This window comes from Antennarius striatus, chromosome 1 (assembly GCF_040054535.1).
Source record: "Antennarius striatus isolate MH-2024 chromosome 1, ASM4005453v1, whole genome shotgun sequence".
In the NCBI taxonomy this organism is placed as follows: Eukaryota; Metazoa; Chordata; class Actinopteri; order Lophiiformes; family Antennariidae; genus Antennarius; species Antennarius striatus.
Window position 1 is genome coordinate 22,967,368 of NC_090776.1, and position 20,399 is coordinate 22,987,766.

A 20,399-nucleotide genomic window follows, 5' to 3' on the forward strand; every position below is an offset into this window, starting at 1 on the left:
AAACTTAAATTCTGTCCTCAAGTGGGGTCACATCATGGAAAATTAACTTAACTTGCACCTCACTCCAGTCTTGTGGGTATTAAAATGACCCTACATTTCCCCACACAAACTTCCAATGACCTGTCCTTCCCACACTCCAGATCATCATATTACCCATGCTGACATTTCACATTTGACAACAACTGTGCTGCATGTTCGTCAGCGCTCTTTCCGTCATTTCACACTGTGCGTTCATGTGCAGAGATGTTTTTGTGGAAGTGGGATGCTGTCGTGTGCCAAAGGATCATTGGAGGATAGCAGAGATCATAAGTATGTTCATTACTGAGCAATGCCTCATGGGAGGAAATCATTTGGACTGAGTGTCCACGTCAGATGTTAGTAATCCTTCAACAAGGACACTGTCACGTGTACATCATGAACGTTTTTAAGTGTTCTGTAATTTATTCTGAGGATTACAACGTTTGGTTCCACAATTAATCCAACAAATATATTACAATCTATGAATCTGAAAAAGAAATAAAAAGGCTTATTCCTTGAATGTTTTCCTTCCATAGAATGAGTATAGCTTAATCTCATGATGGCAAGTTAGATTTATCTCTTTTTCTCTCGGGCCCTGCTCTTTGAACATATGATGGCTGTTGATCTGACCTGTGAGCACAACTTCCCTTTTCCTTTTCCTTTCCCTCTGGTGATGACAGAGTCCACACACCCTTTTGAGCATAATCACCTCTATTTAACCCTGTCATCTTGCTCACAGACTCATAAAGAGGGCACCACTTTGTTATCCTTCACATTCATACGCTTCTGCTCTGACCGGTAATGAAAATGTTGGGGCTTTACATCACATCAGTGTTGTCCATCACTCAAATCCTCTCCCAACAATTTATTGACACGAGTCACATCAAAGGTAAGTCATTCCATTGTTTTCTTTCTGTTTTAGTGTAAAATATTTGTCTCATGTTCCTAAACGTAGAATTTGTTTAATTTGAATGTTTTTCATCATGTTAATCATAAATTTAAAAATTTTATCATATGGTGTCTCCAGTTTTCCCAGCAGCAAACAGGAGCATTGCTGGAGTATTCCAGGTCAGCTATGTTAATGGCCTGGACGTTGTTGAGTATGCATACAACGCCTCTGATGCCCGGACCCTCTGCTGGTCCCTCGGAGCATACTTAGCCTCAAGAGCTCAAGTAAAAGATGCTCTAGATCAAGGCTTAGAAACATGCAGGTAAGACCAGAGACAATAAGCACAAGGTCACCTCCATCATCATATTGGAGTTTAAAAGAAGATGCCTGATGTTCCAACGTGTTTGTTTTCTGTAGGTTTGGATGGGTAGATGAACATCTTGCAGTCATTCCCCGCAGGACAGCTCTTTCTAACTGTGGTCAAAACAAGAAAGGCTTGGTGATGTGGCGAGCTGCCGTTACACAGAAGTTTGATGCATTTTGTTTTAATGAATCAGGTATGATGTCTTGACCTGTTTTTAAAAAAATATATCATTAATTGTTCTTTAAACAAAACAGTGTGTGTGTGTGTGTGTGTGTGTGTGTGTGTGTGTGTGTGTGTGTGTGTGTGTGTGTGTGTGTGTGTGTGTGTGTGTGTGTGTGTGTGTGTGTGTGTGTGTGTGTGTGTGTGTGTGTGTGTGTGTGTGTGTGTGTGTGTGTGTGTGTGTGTGTGTGTGTGTGTGTGTGTGTGTGTGTGTGTGGAGGGGGTTTAATAATTAAAGCAGGGATGGATGGCTGGACATTTGGACTATATTTTCTAGTATGTTCTACATCACAATACATTCTACCTTACTTTTTTTTAAAATGGAAATTACTTTTTTTCCATTTTTATGATAAACTGTTAGAGTGAAGTATATAGAATTGGTAAAATGAGTAGTATTGAGTATTATTTTTACATAATTTTAATAAAAGGATCAATTAAACAATTACCGCAGCTGGAAAAAAAAACATTACCATCCATTCAAAAACATTACATTAAAATATTACATACATGTAAACAGCAGCCATAGGCAGTGTTTTCCATTAGTTACAAACGGAAAACAAATTGGATACCAGTGTGAACATTACAAAGGTACATTCATCATGATCAGCATTTATCTAATCTCTCATGGTCTTGACGTATATGAACAGATGCTGCAAGACAATTGGAGGATGCTACAACCGATAGCCCTTTGAGCAGCAGGGAAACTCAGGCTCCCTCTGAGGCAGCAACCTCCACCCAGAACACGTACTCCACATTTTCATCTTCACCTCCTGGTCCTCCTTACTCCTCAGCTCCCAAAGCCAAAGACAGTGAAAGAGAACCAGCCCGCTTTGTTGGCAATGCACAAGGCTCCTCTGGAAGTATGATCATTTTTATTCACCACATAATTAATTCTGCAAAACAACTTTTTATCATGCTGCACAGACAATAAAAGCACAATAAATAAAAACAAATAAGAGGGAACTTTAAATTTATGAATTTTTGGATTGATTTTTGTTTTGTTTCGGGTCTTTTCATTCATCTTTCTTTTCCTTTCGTCCTTCCAGTAATGGCTATCATCATCACCTCAACCTTTGCCATTGTCCTCATTGCAGTAATCATCCCTGCATATATAAAAATGTAAGGAAAACTAAAAAGAAAGATGATTATTTTTTGCAGCATTTGCATCTGTTAATGTATTGTGTTTGTTTCTCTCTGTGGACAGGAGAAGAAGTCGCATTCTGAACACTGACATGAAGCAACAGGAGGAATATGTCCAGACAGAACAGTGGACGTGTTTGAAAAATATAAAGGAAACCAAGAAAGCTGCTCAGGAAGATGAGCGGATAGATGTGGACAGCAATTCAAGCTGAATATGTTCTGATGAGATATAATGATGACACAATCATTTTCTGTAGTGTGCTTCATTTTATTTGAGAGTAAAAGTGGATGTATTGCATATTTTATGTAATATGGAGTTATTGCATGTTGCAGTTTAGCCACTAGATGGCGATATATTCCGTACAGTTTCTGTGACGATCGAAGACCTTTTTTTCATATTTGCTGCTTCAGATAATGAACACACATGTAAATAAAGTGTTTGTATAACGTTTCGAAAAACGTTTTTTTTAAATGAATGTTACTGTTTATATGTGATATAAACTCTATTATCTCCCACATGATTCAACTTTTTTAAAGGAGAGTCAGATGGAAGGCCCCAGTCTTCATTCACCATGACTGCTGTGGCGTTGGGGTTACAGATATTAAATCTGATTGAAGTGGTTCGTCCATCCATCAATCCATCCATCAATCCATCCATCCATCCATCCATCCATCCATCCATCCATCCATTCACTTTAACTGAGCAAAATCTTCTGAGCAGTGTAATTGTAATTTACGTCTGTCAACCACAATGATGTAATCATAAAATCACTGGTAAACCATTGACTGCACATTATATCATGTTATTGTACAGTAAATACGAATAAAAATATAAATCATACTACAGCAATATTGTATTTTAGCGTTTTGTATTATTAGCCCGTAGCAACCTCCGTTACGGGCAATGCGGAAGTAGCAGGTGAGGACGGGACAGCAACGTTTTTCCATACTATATTAGAATATAAAATTTAATTGTTTGTAAGCTTAGAATAAAAATCTCTTGTTCTTCTTATGTGTCACATATTCAGTTTATTCTAAGTTGTGTTCACTCAGCTTTTATACACTTATTCAACAGTACTACTTTCTGAGAGAGACAACATGTGCATGCATGATTTCAATAATTTATTTAAAATGTTTAAATCAGCTTCAACCCTCCATTATCTCAAACATCTGACAAGTGACATGTGTGACATATTGAACCCATGGTGAAAAAAATGTTCTGCTTGCAGTAATTACCACATCTTAAACCCTGTAAATAACTGCTAGTGTTATGCAACAGGCAATATGTTAACTCATTCGAATCAGGACTCCTGGCCTCAAACATCTCAATGCAGGTTAGGAAACCCACCCACCTGTTCCCAACACCGTGCAATTCACATTATACAGCTCCACAGAAATTTGACTGCAGTCTTGTCTGTATTTGATTTAGTTAATTTCTATGTCCTCTTTCCGTTTCAGTGTGAGCGATATGATGACCTCCTAGTTTTATAAATACTGGCCATGCTGAGAAGGTTACTGGATCAGTTATAGTTTTATTTTAGATATACTGTAAGCTCATCCAATGAAAATACATTTTATGAAGCTGAATGTTGAAAAGTGAATGATGGGTTTGTTTCTATCTGCTTTCAGCACATTTTTCACCGACACTGTTCAGTTTGGATTTGAATAAGCAATGTTCTTATTTTTTAAGTATTAGCTATGGGGAGAGCTTCTCGTTGGATTAGGCTTTAAGACTACTTGCTTTATTAGAGTAAAATTGGCGGTCTTCAAAATAATGGTGATGACTGAGAGCCCATCATGCTCGGATTCTGTCTTGAGTTCATTTCATTCATTCATCACTTCAGACTTCACTGCGTCGACTATGAAGCTAAGCTCATTGCACAGCGTCTCGTGTCTGTAGGCCATTCGGATCTGGGCGACGTTGGTACAGCGGATGTCATTCCCTTCCGGTCCGTCTGACAAATAGTTCACTCCTACGAAGTGTTTCTTTTCCTGTAAAGAAAAAATGCACATATGACATGTTCACTACTAACCATATGTAATGTGGGTTTGGCCAGCAATGAGCTGATGTTAAAAAAAGAGGAATTACTGCACCTGATCAGGTAGTCCGCTTTGAAGCACACTGTTCCTGGCTATTTCACACACATCACAGGTACTGAGCTTCCATAACTGAGCTGCTATGGCATACTCTTCCATCAGTGGTTCCTAGAATCAGAAATAATACAGAAAAAAAGACATCTAAAGTGCATTGAGTAGCATAATTGGTGCAAAGATACTGGCACACTGCAGCACAGCTTTGACATTGTTTCTTGTCTATTTGTATCTGGTTACCTTGGTATAGTGGAATTGCATAGGGTCATCTGTAGACAGGGAAACACACAGGCCTTTGTGCAGAAACTCCCTGAGAGGATTTTTGGAGTATTCTAGGAACAAACTGTTGTTGCTGAGTGGAGACATTGCAATCGGCACCTGGGCGAGGTAGTACAGGTACTGCAACACGGGGCTCTGAGGAAAATAAGCGTTGAAAAAGAATAAATACTTTTCTCATCCAGTCAATCCTTGGTATCCAAACTTAAAGATTTATTTACAATATTTTTGCCACTTTCAACAACTTACAGTCAAATTTTCTCTTCCTTCTCAATATTTTTTTCAAATATTTACGTTGTAGCTATGTTCGAAGTAACTCCCCTACTTTTTCTAGTTTACCTGAGGACTCTGGCCTAGATGCTTTGCTTTTGCCGGTTCCTAAGCTGAATGGTTCCATCTCAGTTCTCTACAATCAAATAGCCTTATTGTGTAAAAAGTCTTTAAGCTAAATAAAGACCCTTTGAGAGGGAGATATAGGGGAGCCTGCATCTGATGAGCTCTAGTCGCAATTCTTGGAATGGGTGCGTAAGTCTTGCATTTGTTCCAAGCATTCTCTTACACAGCATAAACTTGTTCATCGTGGCCATTACACCAACATCTGGATGTCTAAGAAGTACAGCTCTGTCTCTCTAGTTTATGACAGGTGCCATCAATCACCTGCAGATCTTATGCATATGTTTTGGTCGTGTCCTCGGCTGCGTGGTTACTAGAGAGAGGTGTTTGCTGCTGTTTCACATGTGATAACTCAGATAACTCTTTACAAGGAGGTTGTTGGAGGTTGTTGTTCCAGTTAGTTAAGTAAAGTATGTTATATAGTATAATATATATCTTTTTCTACAGGATTATACAGTATGTTTTATGTTCTACATTGTGGATCACTTGAATGACTGTAGAACGTCTGAATGAAACCTAACAAAGTTTACCAAAAAACATAACCAAAAACGTTTTTCACTGCACAAGCCAAAAACACAAAACCAAAAAAGTTTTTAAGACAATCAGAAGAAAGAAAAGTTCATTTGGGATTTAATTTTGCATCATGTGCTCTATATTCTAAGATTATGGTGATTCTATTCCAGATTATGTGTTCTGTAATGCATGAACAATTATTTTGGCAACAGATACCTTCTTCAAGTTAAGCCCATGTGAGATGTTGTCAGATGTGAGGAAGGCGGATACCAAGTGAGTGATTGATCCAGCTTCTCCACAGTGGGGACGGAACTGGAAGGTACTCAGTCCCTGCTCTCTATAGAGGACAAAAAGGATATACTTTAATGACAAAATAATAATCCATGAAGATGGATGTGTTTTATAGGAGAGGAGGCACAGGCTCTTACTTTCTGAGGTTGTTGAGGACCATGATGTTTGCATACATGTGGAAGATATAATAACTGTAGGGGGGGTTGTTGTCTGCGGTCCACTGCTCTGGCTTTGGGCTCCTGAAGGAGAACATGTGATCGCTGTGTTTGGACTCATCGTCCACACTGTCAAAGCCAGACACCTGAGCACACAAAGACTCATTCAATAAAGGAATGTGTTTGTAAAATATTTGAAAATATTTGCAGCTTTTAGTATATCCCAAAATATAACAGGAAACATCTTACATATTTCAGGAAGACATGAAGTTCTTTGTGCTTCTGTGGGTTAACAGTGGCTTCAAACAGAGGAAGGAATATGTTCTCCAGCATTTTGGCAAAATTAGGTACAAGCTTCCTTGACCTGAAAATATCACTGAAACAAATAAAAACGTCCTCTTATATCTTGTGTAATTGCTAGACATGTTTATGTTTCTTGTGAGTACAGAACTCACTATATTCTGGGCACTTGAATCATCCACCTCATGTTTGGAGAGTATAGTTTGTGGTGGATGAACCACTTTGACAAACTGTGCCACTCCTCTGGAGAAGATCCATATATGGAAAGGCGTGGCTCTGCGTACTGGTACTTACTCTCCTCCAGGTCATGGGCTACTTCCTGTGTGAGGTGAGAAGAGTGTGCTGATGTCTCTCTGCAGTTGTTCAGATTACTGTATATACTGCTCACAAAGATTAAAGGAGCACTTAAAAGAAACACATTAGATACATCAGATCTCAATATGAAGTTGGATATCTGTACAAATAATGACAGGGCAATGTCCTAGGAACAAAAGGATGCCAAGTCTTTTAATGGAAATAAAAGTTTTCAGCCTACAGATGACTCATTTGTGTAGACACCCTAAAATCAGAGTGAAATGAAGATGTGGCAGGCTAATCCATTTTTTCAAAAACTTAATATCTGCAACTCAAAAGGCTTTTCAGTATCTTGTGTGGCCCCCACAAGCTTGTATGCATGCTTGACAACGTTGCGGCATGCTCGTAATGAGACGATTAAAGGTGTCTTGTGGCATTTCCTTCCTTTCCATTTCCTGAGGAGCAACCTGGCGGCACCTAATGGACTTAAACATAATCCCACAGATGTTCTATTGGGTTTAAGTCAGGGGACATGAAGGAGATTCAATTGTTTCAATTCCTTCATCCTCCAGGTACTGCCTGCATACTCTTGCCACATGAGGCCGGGCATTGTCGTGCATTAGGAGGAAACCAGGACCTACTGCACCAGCATAGGGTCTGACAATGGGCTCAGGGATTTCATTTCGACACCTTATGGCAGTCAGAGCACCATTTCCTAGGCAGTAGAGGTCTGTGCGTCCCCCCATGGATATGCCTCACCAGACCATCACTGACCCACCACCAAACCTGTCATGTTGAACGACGTTGCAGGCAGCATAACGTTCCCCTTGTTTTCTCCAGACTCTTTCACACCAATCACAGGTGCTCAGGGTGAACCTGCTCTCGTCTGTGAAAAGTAGAGGGCGCCAGTGGCGGATTTGCCAATTCTGGTGTTCTTGAGCAAATGCCAGTTGAGCTCCACGGTGCTGGGCAATGAGCACAGGGCCCACTACAGGACGTCGGGCCCTCACGCCACCTTCATGAAGTCTGTTCCTGATTGTTTGGGTAGAGACATTCATGCCAGTGGCCCTCTGGAGGTCATTCTGTAGGGCACGAGCAGTGCTCAGCCTGTTCCGCCTTGCAGGTATCGGTCCTGCAGATGGGTTGAGGACCCTGTACGGCCCTGTCCAGCTCTCTGAGAATACCACCAGTCTCCTGAAATCTCCATGTTCTGGAGATTGTGCTGGGAGACACATTAAACCTTCTTGCTGCAGAATGTGTGGATGTGCCGTCCTGGAGAATTTGGACAACCTGTGCAACTTCTGTAGGGTTAAGGAATCACCTCATACTGCCAGTAGAGATAATCGCTCAAGCCAAAACCAGCACGAATGGTAAACCAGCAAAAAAGGTCAAGAGGGAGAAACTTGAGATGACCGCCACATGTAAAACCAGTCCTGTTTTGAGGGTTTTCTAATTGTTGCCACTGTCGTGCACCTGCTGTTAATTCCATGAACACCAATACAGTTAAAAGTGATTGACAATGCCCTCAGCTGTTAAACAAACCAGAAAATTATCAGACAGGTTTAATTGATTTCATGCCAGGCCAAATTAAAAAAGTGTTCCTTTAACTTTTGTGAGCAGTGTATTAATGTAGGATTATATAGTTTGATACCTTTATGATGCGAGCAAAATAGTCTCCACCAATGAGGTTGTCTGTTTTTAGGAAGATTTCTCGAAGTTCACTTGCTCCCACTGGGTTGTACTTGGTATTGAACTTATCAAACCGGTGGAAAGTGTGTCTCCCCTGTAAAGTTTTTGAAGTTCATGCATGAAAACAGGATGATGCCGACATTTATCTGCAGTGGCAACCGCAATGAGTGACATTAATTAGAGGCAGCAAGAATGAAATGACAATTTTGGCATACATAAGATTGATTGTTCCTGAGAATCTCAATCTGTTCAACTTATTCATAAATGAACACAGAACTAATGCTACTTCTTACTGCATGCACATCCAGGGAATCCACAGTGAGGTCGTAGGGGTCCATATTGAGGCTGCGGAAAACCTGCTGCAGAGTCATCTTTTGTCCGGCCTTTTCCAGCACCACACGGTCGGCATCGGTCTTGTATGTTTTCTGAATGAAAGTCAACAGGTGTTTCTGAGACATACAGGCAGCAGCATGGATATGTGTGTCCACCTGCGACAAAGAAACAAAGTCCACATTCAGCCTGCTGATTCCTCCTTATAAAGCCGTTCAAACTAAGTGCACACATACTGAGGTAGTTTTGCGTTGCTGGTCTTTGTGAAACATTTTTTTTTACATTTGTATATCGAATTCTAACCTTTCTGACATTATAGAAATCTCTATGGGGCACACTCTTCAGCTCTTTCAGCTCAGCCATCTCATTGAGCATCTCATGGAGGTGGAACTTGGAACTCAAGAAGTTTAGACGTCTGTGACAGTAGGTCTTCCTGAAAATTCAAAGCAGGTTATTTATCCAGTCAGCCTAGCTGTAGCATCTTTTTTTTGTTTTGGCAACTTACGTGGGTCCATCTGCAATCATAGCCAGAACATGACTCAGGTCTATGGCAAAGGTCTCTAGGTCAGGATAAGGAAGGTCGTGGGGGTTGTTCTCTCTCAGAGCCTCAGCATTGTCATACATATGTACTATCCCATCCTTCATCTTCAGTTCATAGTTCAGGTTCTCAGGGATGCCCTCTATGCTGTAGGGATCTTCCCCATCATTTGGAGATGGGCTCATATCTGAAAGGCCACCATGCTGTTCTATTACAGTTGTCACAAACAGAATTCAACAGCAGTGAAAGCAACCGTTCAACAGGCAAAAAAAAAAAATTCAAACCTGGTAGAACTTCATCTTCTTCCATCCATCTCATGTTCTTGGAACTGCGGAGGAACTGGGCCGTGGTTCTGCAGAATCTGTGATAGGCTAGCTTTGAGTATTTCTCCCGAATAAGAAGAGCTTTAAATAGACTTTTGGCAGCCTGCTCGTAGTCTTCCACTGTGATCTGAATGGACACGACACATAAATTAAAACTGAAATGTGTTCTCATTTAGCTATTTGGTAAGTGTACAAAACAGTTTTTTCTGCATATAATAATTGGGTGAAGACAGTTTGTGATGTCGTTGCTCTTGCACAACACTTACTCCAGCACAGTAATCACCACTAATGGTAACTCTCTGGTATTCAGGGCAGGTTTCTGGCACTGATGACCCAGTGGAACTGGGAGACAAAAATGGCGGCACTGCCACCGACCATGTCCAGTCTGCATTCACTGGGATCTGCAGGCACATTGACTGGGAACGAATCATCTTCAAGCTTTTCCTCCTGTAAAAAGAGAACACCTTAAACGATCAAACATTTAAGAAGAATAGATGTAAGTTTTTTTAATTTTTTTTTTTTTTTTAAATGTGAGTTTTGCTTCCTGGCCAACAACAACAACAACGACATCTACCTCTTGGTGCTCTCCTCTGACTGCTGCTCTGCCAGCTCTTTAAGCAGTTCATGTTCCTTGGCTTGCTGAAGGCTGATTGGACATTCCTCAGGCACAGTGAACAATGAAACAACATTGTGGTCTTCTTCCTTAAGCGCTGATGCATATACTTTCTCTGCTAGCAGTTGTGTCTCCTCCTCTGCTTCACTCAGAGTTAGCTTCGGGAACTGACGAGACATACCTGCAAGACGGTAGAAGCTGGAGTAAAATGGCCGATAGCGGGAAGAGGACCCACTCTAATAAGCTGTCCATCCTGCCCTGACCAGTTTGTTCTGTTTTGTAAACACACAGATCTACCTGTGGAAAGATTTATGTGCACTGCGTCCATCTGAATGCTGCACAACATCTCCACCTGCAGACAACTGTATCAAGTGTTTTTTGTTTATTGGTTCAAATGACACCAACTTTCTGCAGATGTTCATGTCTCATTAGCACAAATCACAACAACACAATAATACATCACTTATTATGGTGTCATAAATAACCCAACAGCTTGGAGATAAAGCCAGAGAGGACAGACTAAGATGGTTTGGACATGTCCAGAGGAGAGATAGTGAATATATTGGTAGAAGGATGCTGAGTTTTGAACTGCCAGGCAGGAGGCCTAGAGGAAGACCAAAGAGGAGGTTTATGGATGTAAAGAGGAAAGACATGAAGGTAGTTGGTGTGAGAGAAGAGGATGCAAAGGACAGGGCTAGATGGAGGATTCGCTGTGGCAACCCCTGAAGGGAAAAGCCGAAAGGAAAAGAAGAAATAACCCAACAGCAATTTCCCTTCATCAAATGTTCTGGAAGTGAGAGTAACTTTGGTGGAGTTACAGTATGCATCTACCGTTAACTTTTACAATATTAGTTCTATAAAAAGGAACAACATTTTGTTTTGTTGTCTTCGCCAGTACAGTATTTTCCACACTATAAGGCTCACCAAAAGCTTATAATGTTCTCATAAACCTACAGTGCGCCTTATAATCCAGTGCGCCTTATATATGAAATAATTTATAAAAAATAAACAATTCATTAGGGATGTGCCTTATAATCCAGTGCGCCTCATAGTCCAGAAAATAGTGTTTTTGTTTGTCTTTACACTTTTCCGTATGGCTATGTTTCACTTTTTAAGACGTGTCATCAGTCTGAGGTAAACTTTCACTAAAATTTTGAAAGTTTTTATAACAATCATGTTTATTACCAGCAAGTGACTGAAATGGGTAATTGAAATGTTAATTGTTCCTGTCAAATATTCATGGTGTTACCATCATACTGAAATACAAAACATTTGAATTGTGCACCAGTTCAATGACAGCTGAAAATAACTTGTCAACTAGTTTCATTTAAGTCTCAAGACTTACACTTACTTCATAGTAACCTTATTGATTACTTATAGACATTATTTTATAGTTTCACTCCTTTCTTCATAATAGCTGTTATTCTTATGCTTAACAAGTCTGCGTCATTATCTACATTTCAGTGTATTTTTACGACTGTACACTCCTATGTTTAACACAAACCCCTATATCAGGGTGGAGATAATGTGAGTGAACAGACAGTATCCTGCTGATATCCTCACTGATAAAGGTTACGGGTGGGGGTGCTGGAGTGCTGAAATTAGAGGACACATTGCATGACGTCACAAAAGCCAATGTTCCATTTGAGGACGTTGCTTCATGAGGCCTGTCATTCAAACACACAGCATTATCCTGACATGAACTGTTAGAGCTGCTGTGGAGCTCTATGGGACGGCGTGCACTGTGTGAAAGGAGCCGAGCCAAGCTGTGGTGTTGTTGTGGCACACACTTCAGATACAAGATGAAAAGGATTTTGTTGTGGCCTCCAGACTGGAAGGCCCATGCTGTCTAAGAAATGTAGGATTTAGTGGACTTAAAAATCAGAGGAAAAGAAAAGTGCTCAGATGACAAAACCGACAACACAAAAGCTGTGAAAAACAAAAAAACAGGCTTTAAATTCAGAAAAACTCATGCTAACACAGGCCAGAGGCAACAGTCAATGCTTACATTTACAGATTCACACTTTACCAGATAATCTTTACCTTTATCTGCTTAATGGGTTGATCCGACCATGTGGACAGAAGCAACTTTTACTGATTATCTAATTATTTCTCGGCATGCTTTTAATTAAAGATTACCTCAGATTACCTTAAAGTCTCAGATTACCACTCATGTTTGTGTGAAAGCAAAGACAACTGATGCTCTTACCATATTAGTAATAATATACAGTATGAAGCAAAGCCATATATTACACTTCATAATGTGTTGTTATGGTGACTCTGTATAGGCAGGAGAAAATGGACAGGTGATTGTGTATTTATAGTGCAGCATTTCCACAAATTAATTTCCACAACATTAATTCAATAAATTTGTCAATTGTGAACAGAAAAATGTGTATTTTATTTGATCATATCTGACTCATGTACAGAGCTCCAAGAATTCTGCTCAGTAAGCAGATTCATGTCTGTTCACAATCACATCTGCTTGTGATCGGACAGCAAGTCAAGTCCTGCATTTCTACATACTTCACTTGTAGAGTCACTTGTAAAGATGTAAAGTCATTAATAGCTTTACTTCTGCCGGACACATGGCTATAAATTCAGTTATTTCCTAAATTTACATTTTTTTAAATTTAGGGAATAACTTGTGAAAATGAAATGTGACAGATGTGTCAAACTCATTTTCACTGAGGTCCACATCTGCATAATGATTGTCCTCAAAGGGCCAGATGCGACTTATAAATGTAACTAAATGTGACTCAATACAATGTAAAAAAAAAAGTAAGTACTCTTAATGTTAAATAACTCTAAATCTATTATTTATTCAAGTTACAAACATTAACAGTTGCTCAGAAAAACTATATTTACTTGTTTCTCTGTTATAACATAAATCTTTTTAATTTGTCAGGTTATGAAACCCACAAAATTCCATCAATCAAGGATCAAACTATCAAAGTGAATGAAGAAAAGTAACATCAAACGCAACTTTTTTTCTAAATATTTTGTCAAAGTTAATATGGGCTGATTTACTGCATTGTGGAAAATGTAGTTTTTTTGTCAAAGTACACTTTTGGCCCATTTGTTTTGAAACACTCTGGCCTTTTATGCTCATGTGGGCCACATAAAATTATGTGGCGGGCCATATTTGGCCCGCGGGCCTTGAGTTTGACACATGTGAAATAAGATATTGATTCATAATTATTAATGTGATGATATCTTTGAAAGAAAATAACATCATGGTGCATGCAACTCCAACACAATCACCGCAGAAGGATCCATACAATGTAAGTCTTTCTGTCTATAATAGAATCACCAAATTGGCAAATCAGATATTTCTCTAATTGATGTGAAAAAGCACTTTAGCAAACATTGGATGGAATGGCTGAGAAATAATATTCCAGTGAAGCTTCCCAGAAAACATTATTAGACATTAATGTGGGGATTATCTTAATGGTGCTCACTCTGTATTCATTCATTATTTCCTATTCTCTATTTTCTCCAGTTGGAAGCTTCTTGAGGTCGTTACTCAACCACTCCCAGCCCCTCCGTCAGACCCCTTAGTTTACCCCATTTTCATGGACTTTTGTTAGCCCTGTTACTGCTCTCATTGGCTCAGCCTCTGAGATGGTTAAATGTCAAAGTCACAGAGCCATGTCAGCAGCACAAGAGAAGTGCATTAATATTACATAGACACAGTGATGGAAAAGTAAAGAGGCTCACTCCTTCCCAAGCAAGGACTTGACTGCTGCTTTAAAAGAGGCGTGTCTCCTCTTCTCATCTTTCCACGGCCTGGAGAAGAGGAGAGGGAGAAGGGATGGATGTGCACTCACGAAGATCTATCCTGAACAGATATCCTCTAGTTATTCCACCAATAGATGGGTTTAGATGTGGATATACACAAACCATTCATATAGCCTCACAGGATGTTGTAATGATACATAAAGTGATGTTTTGCATTTTCCATTATTTTCCATGTTAAAGGAGTTTTTTCTTATACAATTCAAACAACTGCGGATAGGAGGTTTTATTTGCTGCACAAATTTTTAGCCCCTTAAGATAAATTTACATTTGTGATAACTGGATGTATGAATAAAATTGACTTGAATTTCCTTGAATTGCTATTTCATGGTCATCGCTGCTCCCAGAATATTAATGTCGGACAAATCCACTCACCTCGTCAGGGCCTGGCGTCTCTGAAGAGTGAAAAAACAAAACAATTTCACTCAGAGAAACATCTTAGTAATGCTGCATGTTTGTTGTGGCTGGAGTGTATGATATCTCATCCGTAGCCCTGCAGGGCACATCGCTCCATCCTTAACTCCTTCACTGCTGCAGCTTTGTGCAAAGACTTCAGCTGAACAGCTGTTAAAGCCCACAGTCATGATTATTTTTAATTTAATGGGAATTATGTGTTAATATATAAATATGAATATATTTTTCCTAGTTTCTCTTTTCTGTCTGATGCATCGATTGTCATTTTATGGATGTTTCAAGAGAAGTAGTGTGAAGACCAAGTGTCTATTATTGCATATACATCAAATGCATTATTGCAAAGAAATTAAAACTCCTGAATCCACAGTGCCACAGCCACATTGATCCGCTTTACATTTGGAGAATGCGTATTCTCACCATGTTGAACTCCTCTCAAAGCCTCACAATAGGACCAAGATGTAAACATGGCCATAAGCAGCAGGGGGGCTGCAGTCCCTGATTTAGCTCTGTGCTGTTTCAGATTATGATGGTAATCCTGTGTGCTCACACCATTAGGCTACTTGCAGAGTTGACCGGAGAGAGGACTGACTTTAAGCACTGGGTTTGTATCTTTTTAATTGATAGCCAAACCGGACTTCCTGAAATGTATGCACCAGTGACTGTGCAGAACCCCTTCTCATTCATTTTGTTGACCAAGTGCCAATAGTGACAGTATTGCAGCAAACATCCTGCTAGAAAGAGCAGGTACTAAACTGATCATATTGATACCTATCGGAATGCAGCAGTGGAAATATATTCAAGCCTTGAAGCTTAGGGTACAGTAAGCCTTGGAAAGTGGGTATTAGTTTTTGACCTACACTGATCAGTTCACACTGATGCCATCATCTTGTCACTGGCGTCACTCGCTGATTGGCTTACAGGAGCAGTGACACCGTCACACAGTTAGATTACTGTACACTGAATGGGCCAGACTGCAGATCCATTGATTTATTCTTAGACTGGCTGAACTGAGAGAGAGAGAGAGAGAGAGAGAGAGAGAGAGAGAGAGAGAGAGAGAGAGAGAGAGAGAGAGAGAGAGAGAGAGAGAGAGAGAGAGAGAGAGAGAGAGAGAGAGAGAGAGAGAGAGAGAGAGAGAGAGAGAGAGAGAGAGAGAGAGAGAGAGAGAGAGAGAGAGAGAGAGAGAGAGAGAGAGAGAGAGAGAGAGAGAGAGAGAGAGAGAGAGAGAGTGAGCAACATGGAGGGGTGAACACTGTGTACTTTTTATTGTTTTGTTTACGACACCTAATTCACATTCTAAAAGTAGGAGATTTAAATCTATCCCCCGCTAGATGGCGATAACACTATGTTTTAGTTTGCTCACAGTTTGCTTAAACGACTCGGTGGGTTTCAACCACACCCGGGACAAACCTGATGTTTGCCATGAGATGCACTACAGGAAAATTCTGAAAATTCATTTTATGACAGACTGAAACCCATGAATCCAAAGTCTATTTCTGAAATAATTATCCTTTTGTCCATGAAGAAGAAAAGTGGTGGAAACAAACAAAGCAGTAAAGCAAGCCATCTGGCTGTTCCTGCTTGGTATTAAAACACTTTAATTTGACCCTTCATCTGTCTGACCTAATTTAAGTAATCACACTAAAATCAGCTGAAACCAAAATCCAGACCCTTTGTGGGGTTTTACCCATCCAATCTCACTAGATGGCATGATAACCTCCTCCTGTCATCAGAATGCAGCAACATAGTCAGCGATGAGGAGCTGTAATGGATTTAAACAAAGCAAAATGCATCACAATATTCTAATAGTAAGAATTTAAATATAATGGGCAATGGGCTGTGCAGAAACAGCTGAATGTAATGTTATGTAAATTATTGTTGTATATCTTGTGTATAAGCACAAGAAAAAGGTTGTTCTGTATGTATGTGTGGGCATATTGTGTCTATGTGTGTGTGTGTGTGTGTGTGTGTGTGTGTGTGTGTGTGTGTGTGTGTGTGTGTGTGTGTGTGTGTGTGTGTGTGTGTGTGTGTGTGTGTGTGTGTGTGTGTGTGTGTGTGTGTGTGTGTGTGTGTGTGTGTGTTTGTGTGTGTGGGAGGTGGGGGTCCAAAATTACTGGAGGGACAAAGATGTTTCATATCAAGTGATTTGCAGCTCAGTCTCAAGGGGGTCTGTTCTCATGTGAAGGTCCTCATCAGCACTTTGTTGGAGCAGATTTTGTGATGCTCTCACAGGAATGTTAGACCGGAACCTCCCGCATCGGCCTTCACGTGTCCAAACTATCCAACATTGAATACAGATGGAGCTAAAGCCTCAGCCTCCACTGATGGCTTTAGGGCTGTGTGGGGTGAGCCAACAAATATGAGCTAAAACAAGCAGGAATGTGCCTGGCACCCTGTCTGCCCTTTTTTTTTTTTTTTAAGTGGAAGGGGGTGTCATAGCCAGGGGAATGTAGTGAGAGGAGGCTCGGCTCTAATGAGACCCTGTAATCACTTAACAGAGTCCAGGTGCTCTGCGTCTTTCTGCAGCATATCACTCCATCCAATCGTCATTTTCAAATTTACAAGAACTGGGAGGAAAGAACATCTTGACGAGGTCTGGAATTTGTATGCAAAATGTTTATTGAATAACAATGTTATTGCTTTGACACAAATAAAATAGAACACATTTGCAAATATATAATAAACCTATAAAAAAGATATCCTATTACCACAGTTTGTAAAAGAATAATGACAAATACCATCGCTACAATGCCCATATATATTTCCTCCTGTACAAAAATAGTTCTGTCTGCATAAGTATTTTAATGTAACTTCTATATAATATTTAAATAAAGACATTCATATATACAGATACCTGCAATAAAAAACAAATATATAGATTGCACATGTTTTTGTACAAACAATAACAATTTCAAGTATTTTTCAATCCTTTGTGGATTGGCACATTTCTCACAGAATCTAAGGCACTCTCCCTTATACAGTGTCCAAAACCTGCTATAAACCAAGAGTTTTGGAGCTCTTCCTGTTTGGCACTGTGATGAAGATGTATTTTCCTGATGATTCATTTGACTTTAAGTCCAAATGGAAAAAAGTGCAGACAATTACTGACAGTTTGGAACATGGTGGCATAATCCTTAGAGGATTCCACTTATCAAAGTCTTGGCCTTGAGGAAGAAATGTGCAAAGTCCCAGAATGTTAGAAGAGAGTTCCCTGTTTACACCAGAGGATGTGTCCTCTTTTCTAGGCATTAGCAGTCTTCCTTTGCCTCTGTCAAGCAGAGAGCAGCACCTGTAGTTCGCTCCACGCCGTACCTCCAGTGTCTGTCAGCAGATGCTTTGGTTTGCGTGCTCTGCATCACCAAGCTGCAACACTCAGCATTCAGAGACTCAGTGCAGCCAATCTTACTCTGACTCAGTCATCATGCCTGGAAAAATGTGCTGGAGAATAATTGGCAGCAGTCTGAGGCATTTCGAAAATTTTAGAACGTAGCAGAGAAGAGACTAACTGAGTTTTTCTTTCCAATTCCTCTTGCAAAGTCCTGCTCATGTCCGTCTGAGGAGAGCTTCAAGCTTGTGAACCTGTGAGGCATTTACGCTCCACACTGGCCTCAGCCCTCCCTCCGCTAGCCTCAGTGTGACTCTCCGTTCTGGAAGAGATCGACGCCTCCTGCCGTATCCCTGTGGGCTGATCTTTTCGATGGGGGCAATGCTGATCTTCAGCTTGTTGTTGATTTGGTGCAGGCGGTGTGCAAGATCATGTACTGTGCAGGTGCCCAGAGAACAACCCTGTCTTCTTGACTGGTGGGATGAATTTTTGGACCTCTTGGTTCGCACATTGTTTGTAGTGCTGATGGAGAGAGGGACAGCCAGCAGGACATTAATTCATGTTGTTTGCCTCTGAGTCTCTAATGCACAAGTGTTCTCTATTTAAGTATTGCATTCCTGTTCTGCGCTAAGCACTTTCAAAATCGAATGGTCAATGTCTTACCTGGAATGTGGCAACAAACTGTCCCTGATGTCTTCTGGTCTGACATAATTCTCAGACTCTTCTGTCTTCTCTGCTGATACTCTTGCAAGATCCCGTTTCAATCTGCTACCCAGCCATATGCTTATCCTGGAAGGGGAGGAGAAAAGGTCTACATAAGTAATTGTGACACTTATATGTTACTGCATTCTCAGATAAATTGACATGAGTTTGATTATAGAATGAAATCCTCTGAAAACTCGCCTTTTTCTCAACTCCGGATTCACATCAAGTTCCACACAGTGTGCTACTCTTGCCAGCAGACAGCAATAGAGGAAGGACTGGATGATCACTCTCATTTTGACTCCTGTGAAGGGTAAGGAAACCATTTGTTAAATATTTATTTACAGTATGTTATAAAGTAATAATTAACTGCATACATTCTTTAATGGCCCACTATGCATGTAAAACCCCCTCATGTAGTGTTCCAATAGGTGCTGGAGTGGTTCTTGCTTACACAAGAGTCCAAAAGCCAAGTTATTTACACTTATCATTCATTTATTTAAAATGTTAAACTAAGGTCAGATTTTTCTTTGTTAAGTAAACCCACAACCACATTTTGGGCCCCTAGCCAATAAGCCAAAGGACAGTCTACCAATGAGGGACCCAGAATAGCCTCAACTCCAAAGTCAAACAGAAAAGACGATAATCAACTCAGTGCTCTGATTAAAAGGAACATGACAGAACTACATAGTAAGTAATGAAGAATATGCCATGTGCTTCCTCTATTAGATGCTTTACAGCTTGAAGGGAATACCCTCACAGATGCACACATTAAGAGCTGAACTGCTTATATAAGCAGATAGATAACCTGTCCTTGCCTCTACACTTGTCCACTGACCTCAAAAACACTAGGATAAAGACATCAGCTGAAAGAAACCCAGAGTGATACCTTATTTAGAAACAAATCCACATACCTGTAATTCTCTGGATTAAAAACAAAAATCTTCTATCAGCTCAGTTGTAAGAGAATACTCCACAGGTTTCTTGTAATTGCCACTGGTTCTGTAAGGCAGCTGTGTCACTCTGCTATTAGCTCCTACACGCCAGAAAGGCAGCCTTTATACAGGAGGTGGGAGGGGCTCATTGACTGACACTCACAGTCTCTCATCCTTTCCCCCCACCCCACCCAGTACCTTACTGCGCTGCTGTAGTGCAGCGCATTACAGTGAAAAGATCAAAATATTAAGTAAAATAAGAAATAAACTAGTAAAAGTATCTTATATTATTTCCAGTCAGGCACAAATTCTTGGACAGATAGACTCACAATATAAATAATAGAGTGTTGACAAAGTCTTAAATTATCAGTATATATCTTTTATTTTATATTAATTCGTGCATGTTTGACAATAATTCAAGTTATGTAAGTGAAATAACATGACCTCTCTCCCATTACAAGTACAAAATGTTCACCAGATTTTTTTTTTACAAAGGGGTGGGGGTTATTATGGATCTAAATAAAAAAAAAAGCCTGGAACAGTTCTCTTGTTCCAGTTTAACTTGAAGGTTTTTTTCAGTTTTCGCTATTTCTCTTTTTAGTCCAACAAACTATTTGTATTTAGTCAAGGAATGTCTCATTGTTCTGTTTTCGGGGCACTCCCTGACACAGTGAAGTTCCATAATTAAGCAAAGTGCAGGATGAATATGAGATTTAAAAAGAAACAAACATTGAGTAAATGATTAAATATGTAGGTATGCCTGAGTGTAAATGCAATATACTCAATGTGTTT

At 40.0% G+C, this 20,399-nt stretch overlaps 3 protein-coding genes across 3 annotated transcripts; 1 reads left to right on the plus strand and 2 right to left on the minus strand.

Moving 5' to 3' along the window:
• Positions 1-747: 747 nt before the first annotated feature.
• Positions 748-3,146, plus strand: lyve1a (lymphatic vessel endothelial hyaluronic receptor 1a). Its single transcript, XM_068315169.1, has 6 exons — positions 748-907; positions 1,046-1,229; positions 1,325-1,464; positions 2,138-2,350; positions 2,537-2,609; positions 2,695-3,146. The coding sequence occupies exons 1-6, from the start codon at positions 820-822 to the stop codon at positions 2,840-2,842; spliced, it is 846 nt and encodes a 281-aa protein (XP_068171270.1). The 5' UTR covers positions 748-819; the 3' UTR covers positions 2,843-3,146.
• Positions 3,147-3,788: 642 nt separating this feature from the next.
• Positions 3,789-14,633, minus strand: ampd3a (adenosine monophosphate deaminase 3a). The gene is made up of 16 exons (XM_068315918.1): positions 14,610-14,633; positions 14,157-14,225; positions 10,398-10,617; positions 10,090-10,270; positions 9,785-9,950; positions 9,468-9,687; positions 9,266-9,395; positions 8,926-9,120; positions 8,595-8,726; positions 6,805-6,968; positions 6,599-6,725; positions 6,332-6,495; positions 6,120-6,240; positions 4,962-5,135; positions 4,725-4,835; positions 3,789-4,622 (listed from the first exon to the last, which is right to left on the minus strand). Exons 2-16 carry the CDS (start codon positions 14,212-14,214, stop codon positions 4,455-4,457), a joined length of 2,331 nt encoding a protein of 776 aa, XP_068172019.1. The 5' UTR covers positions 14,215-14,225; positions 14,610-14,633; the 3' UTR covers positions 3,789-4,454.
• A 2,608-nt stretch (positions 14,634-17,241) lies between these two features.
• On the minus strand, positions 17,242-19,694 carry adma (adrenomedullin a). Its single transcript, XM_068316459.1, has 4 exons — positions 19,587-19,694; positions 18,874-18,976; positions 18,634-18,759; positions 17,242-18,492 (listed from the first exon to the last, which is right to left on the minus strand). The coding sequence occupies exons 2-4, from the start codon at positions 18,966-18,968 to the stop codon at positions 18,189-18,191; spliced, it is 525 nt and encodes a 174-aa protein (XP_068172560.1). The 5' UTR covers positions 18,969-18,976; positions 19,587-19,694; the 3' UTR covers positions 17,242-18,188.
• Between the last annotated feature and the right edge of the window lie 705 nt (positions 19,695-20,399).